Here is a 6,061-nt window from a genome sequence, read left to right on the forward strand (position 1 = left end):
ATATATATATATATATATATATATATATATATATATATATATATATATATATATATATATCAATATATATATAATGTTGTCTTTTTGTGACTTCAAATTCTTTGAAACAGTTGTAACATGCACACATGATGTAGACCAGGCAATGCTCTCCCCAGCCTGTGGTCCAAAATTCAAGTAAGATTTACTGAACACCACGACAAGAAAACACAAATTTACTTTTGAAAATTACAAGGCTCTACTTTTTGTTTATGAGGAGAGAAATTCGTATTCATTAATCAAAATATGTATATTTAGATAAACTCTGAAAAACTCGCAATTACGTAGATGAGGTGCATACTGAATAAACTTACATTGAAGAAACTTACTCCTGTACAATAGCTTGTAAATCATACATGAAAGGTAAATGACACTAAGAAGTTAAGACTATGTGCGACAAATTCAATTAAGAAAATATTAGCAAGAATCGAACTCATAACTTTTTAATACGAGAATAATGTTTACTAACTCAGCCACCTCTTCGAGGCTTACAGGCTGAGGTTGTACTTTGTTATGGTGGGAAAGATTCACGAGGAAACATCGTTTTTAACAAACAGTATATTCTTAGGTTGTTAATTGATGTGGAGGTTTTGTGGTGGATTCATAAGGAACCGACGCTCCGGTCCCTTTTCGGCCGGCATGCACCTGTGTCTGTATGCAGCGCGGTATGTAGAACATTTGGGCATTTGGTTAGTATGAAAATTGGTAAAAAATTAGTGAATATTTCAACTGTATTGGTTTGCAACAAATGCTAATATAATTAGTGGCATAGAGAATACTATACTGTGGCATATATATATATATATATATATATATATATATATATATATATATATATATATATATTTGGGATAACATCGATCAACATATGATTATGACATGCATTTCAGTGAAATCGTAGCAAAGGAAAGAGTGATGTTATATTCTTCTCTTAATTTTTTAACCAAAAAAAAAAAGGGAACATGATAGGGCACTTCACACTCTAATAGTCTTTTTGATCTTGTGAGGGGTCATCAATTTCTCTCCAAGTAACTATTCCATTGAAAGCCATATATATTAGCCAAGGTGTCGGCAACCATGTTTGTTCCCGATAGATGTTACACAAAGAAATATCCTACTCTTTGTATATCAAATCCTTTAACGTTTCAATCACTCTTTTGATTGCACCTATAAGTAATTTAACATTTAAATTTTCAACCAGTTAACCACTCCCTCTGAGCCATCGCTTTAGATAATAACTTTACTATATAGCCTTTGCTCACATCCTATTGAAGGCCTTTCATGATCACCCAACTTTATGCATATGTAGCATTTATGACAATACTTAATTAGTAAGTAGGTTTCGATCTCAGAATGAGATAGAGATTAAGTAGGAAAAAAAAAATCAAAATTAAAGAAATAGGAAACAAACTTAGACAAAAAAGGGTCAAAATATTGTTGGTGTATATAAGAAGCATGATTATGGAGCAGGAATTGATTTGGCTCAGCTCAGTCTTATCAACAATCACGCATCAAGCTGATAGCAACATTTCTGGGTTTCCTAGGTTGAGGATAATAATAAACATATATAAAGTACATTTAGAAGCTATTATGTTGATGCTTTTACTGTGAACGTAAAATATTTTTTCCATTTCTTAAGATCACGATAAATCTCGAGAAAACTTTAAAAAAATGATAATAAATCATAAGAAAATTTAAAACTAATTTTTTAATGGTAGTTTATCATATTTGATAAAGCACTAGATTCGCGGTAATAATAATTTAAAGTTTTAGTTGAAACTACAAATCTTAACAGATGATGACACCTTAAAAATCTAGTAGCTTGATACAATTGGTAAGCGAACTTGATAATACAATTGCAATATAATGCTATTGAATGGTCGACTCTGATAAAGGTATATCATGTCAAAGAACAATATAATAGGTCAATACTAGACAAGTAGGCTCAGCGCTCGGGTCAAGGCCAAATAATTAGTAGACGAAGTGCATGCTAATGCAACTATAGTGTTGGAGGGTTGAGTCGTCGTTTAGATCATCGCCAAATATAAATTAATCTCACACAATTATATAAAAAATGCGAATAATATTACTCGCCCCCTATTTATATAATTAATTTGTTTTGTTTTCTTGCTCTTATTTTATAGTGCATTAAATTCTCTGCTACAATAATACCCACCTGCAGCATTCCAAAGGGTTGTCAATCTGCTGTTTAGTCAAAGAAACAAGACAACTACCTGCCCATATTTTCATTCTTCACAAAATCCAACCAAATTTATACAAAAAACATTACTATTTTATTACTTTATCCCCATACGAATGATGAACATAAGTCTCCATAACTTGTAGCAGGATGGAGCTGTGAAATCCATGGAAAAAAAAAACAAATTAAAAAAAAAAAGAAGATAAAGAGGTTAGCTTGGTTTTTGCTGTGAAGTCCAGCCAAAGGGTCTGCTACATGGGATGCCCTTCTTGGACATGTTTCAATAATACACACATGGGGTTGTCCACACCAATTTTCAGTAATCCCAAAAAATACTATTAAAAAAACTAATAATAATAATAGTAACAATGTAGATCAGATGATGTTTTAGTTTAAAGTCTCGAGTTTGAGTCATGTGAATTTAACTATCTTAAAACTCGGGAGGGAGTGCTTTGCCACTTTGAGGTTCTATTCAGCACAAATAAAATTAATCTTGGTGCATAGTACAGTTCTAGTCAACTGGCTAAGTAAACTCGTGGTAGCCAACTAATTAAAACCCTATGCTGAGGTTGTAGATTGGAGTTTCTGGCACATAACCTTTTGTATTGATTAGTTAATTATGATACCAAATTAAAAGCTTGTTATGTTTTTGACTAAAAGTCTAAGCTAATAATTGAGATAAACATTTAGATATGTATTATACGTTCAACAATTTTTGTTTGTTTTAAAGGTTTAGCAATCTATTTTCTAAAATGAATATATCATAAGTCATATTTCATAGGCGAAAGAGGAATGTAATCAACTTGTCTTACTTACCTTTATTGGCTTGCCTGCCCTTATAGAAACTACAATCCAACTATGTACAACTATCTCAACAAACAAAACTAATAACAACAATATAATCACCCTCCAACACCAAGCTAAGCATATCAGTCGTAAATCACACCCGAGAATGTGTACTGGACAAACCTACTCTTGTGTAATAACCTACAGCAAATCACAAAAGAGAGGTATGTAAACCGCACTGAAAAATTCTATGCGACACGTTCAACTGAGAGAGTGTTGGCAATAATCAAACTTGTAATCTCCGAATGCAATAATCATGCTTCATCCACACACTCTCACAATCCTTTTAGGACAACTTAGCTTGTTAGTAATAATTTTGTGTTACTCTTAGTTTGATGGTATGTATACACAAAATATTAATGTGCAAACAATAAAATCAATAATTTTTTTTTTTTGTTTTTTTTTTTGGTATACCCAACCTAACATGAAATGGTTTAACACATGAACCCAACATTATATTCATCAGTTATTAAATATCGAGTTTCAAAAAAATACTTTTCATATACCCCACGAGCATAAGATTTGAGTAACACCCGGATCGAACCGACACCCACCTGTAACAGTAACATACAAGATTGCAGTCGATACAAATCGGCACCGCTCCACCTTAGCCAGTGATTCTCCATCACTACATAAATGTTCCAACCCAACACATCTCCATCAAGGGCCTCACATCCTAATGGCTGTGTCCTCTGCAACGCTTTCAAATTCCAAAAAGTAGTGTTACACTTCCTTAACTCATATGTGCCCTAACTCCAACATGCCCCTTTCCTCACCATTTCCATGACTCCATTTTTGTCCTAACCTCTCATCCATTTGATTTCCCTATAAAAATTCAAACTTTTTTTCTCCATCATCACCTCATCATACTATCCAAAACTGTTTATTTCCATTCAAATTAAAGGTTCCATTATTGGCTATGGAGCTTCTCGCTGCTAAGATCAACTCCGCCGCGGCCATTCTCCTCCTCCTCCTTCTCGTCGCCGCCGCGCCGTGGCCAAGGGCCACGGCGGCGGGCGTTGATTCCTTGGTCTACGATATCGATTACCGGGGGCCGGAAACCCACTCAAATAACATCCCTCCGCCGAATAGAGGCGGCGGGAGGCACAACTTTCGCCGGCGGCCGATCGCGGCGGCGCGTCACAAATCCAAGGGCGTGAGAGCGAGTAAGGGTGGACGTAATGTAAGACCAGACAACATCATCGTACAGTTTCGTCGCTAATTATATTGTATCAACCTGAGTTGCATTTAATTTCTTCTGTTTTATTTTTTCTTTTTTTGTAGGGGAAGAAGAAGTAAGAAGAAGACTAATGATGTTGAACAGTGCATCCTAGCAAGAAGATCGACAATTAATTAAGAGAGTATTGATGATTAAGATCTGATGGGGTTTATTTGATGTATTGAAATTGATGATGATGATGATCAAGAACAGCTAAGTTTCTATTTTGTGATGTGCTAAGAAGAATTGATGTTTTCTAGAAACTAAGAATCAAGAATATATATTATATATATATAGTATCATCAAATGTGGTCAGATTTCACTGTATTTATTATTTTACAGTGTGAAAGATAATCGTAGAACTTGTTTGGTGTTAGGTTATTGCGTATTCAGAAAGTAATGTGAAGATAAAAATAATTTATTAATGATGTTGAGCTATTTGAGCTTTTAATATATATCCATTGTCCCACTTTGTCCGGAAAGTAGAACTTTAGTCTTTTGTTCAGCTGAATTGCCATACTTTATATATTTTTATATGGTCTGTCGAGTGAGGGGCCATTGGGGTTAAAGATTCAACCTTTTAGGAAGAAAATCATTCTTTAGTTGAATTTTTAGTGAATATTTTTCTCTTTAAGAGATAATTATTTTAACTGTTGTAAAATGTGAGTAGTTGTAGAAAAGTAATTGCAATCTTTAAACAATACTGTGAACCCTAATGCATATGTATGTGTCTTATATTGTAAGTTTTTATATTTTGTGTTATGAAATTATGTATGTGTCTTTGTGTTAGAAGTTAAGTTATTGTAATGGTGTTTTTAGAACAAGGCCATCCAATTAAAAGGAAGATAATATGATGCATGGTCATGTTTTCTTGTATCTTAGACTTAGGTTCCTCCATGACATTTTAACCATTCCTAACTGTATCGTATGTGCCTTAGGGGGCGTTTGGTTCAAGGGATCTAACATTACCCTGGTAATTTGAGAAAGGTAATGTTAGATTATCATGTTTGGTTTAGGTAATCTGAGAGGCTAAGTAATATAAGATGACTGCCACGTATGAAATGGGGTATGTTTGAGGTAATCTGATTACCAAGTTTTGGTTAGGTAATGTGAGATTACTTTTTAATATTCCAAAATTGCCCTCAACTATCCTTCTTTTATTCATCAGACACAGACAATACATGATGCTGGGAAATGGAAATTGAATGGAAAATTAAATGGTGATTGATAAAACTAGATTGCATCTTAACAGTACGTACTTTTATGCATTCCATTATTATTATTGTTGACAGGATAATTGGGCATCCGACCCGGAATCACTGGCAGGACCCAAAAGCAAAACAATTGTCGTTCAAACTACCCAAGATACCTCACTCCTCAGTATCAATGCTCAACGGTTCAACTCATCAGCATTGATGCCCAACGTTCAGCCCCTCAACATTGATGTCCAACGTTCAACTCCTCAGCATTGATACCCAACGTTCAGCTCAAGGCATTAATGCTCAACGGCTCCTCAGCCCTTGGCATTAACGCTCCATTACTGAGCTGAAGGAGATAAAAAGGCTCACAACACTTGTAGAAGGGGACTTCTTACGACACTTCTTACTAAACAGAACAACACTCAACTCATTTTGTACACTGAGCACTGCACTCAATATTGTACTCAAATATTCAAACACTGTATCAACATTACATTCAAATAATATACCGGTAACACATTATTACCGTCAATTATTATTATTATTATTATTATTATTATT

The 6,061-nt window shown here is 34.2% G+C and overlaps 1 protein-coding gene across 1 annotated transcript; it reads left to right on the forward strand.

The window, feature by feature from the left end:
- The first annotated feature begins 3,803 nt into the window (after window positions 1–3,803).
- Window positions 3,804–5,514, forward strand: LOC115996407. The gene is made up of 2 exons (XM_031235612.1): window positions 3,804–4,265; window positions 4,367–5,514. The coding sequence occupies exons 1-2, from the start codon at window positions 4,002–4,004 to the stop codon at window positions 4,379–4,381; spliced, it is 279 nt and encodes a 92-aa protein (XP_031091472.1). The 5' UTR covers window positions 3,804–4,001; the 3' UTR covers window positions 4,382–5,514.
- Window positions 5,515–6,061: the final 547 nt, after the last annotated feature.

The sequence above is a fragment of the Ipomoea triloba genome, chromosome 11 (genome assembly GCF_003576645.1).
Source record: "Ipomoea triloba cultivar NCNSP0323 chromosome 11, ASM357664v1".
Taxonomy (NCBI): domain Eukaryota; kingdom Viridiplantae; phylum Streptophyta; class Magnoliopsida; order Solanales; family Convolvulaceae; genus Ipomoea; species Ipomoea triloba.

Bases quoted from the DNA above. Each gene is read 5' to 3' on its own strand.
- LOC115996407 (XM_031235612.1), top strand. From the start codon at position 4,002: ATGGAGCTTCTCGCTGCTAAGATCAACTCCGCCGCGGCCATTCTCCTC.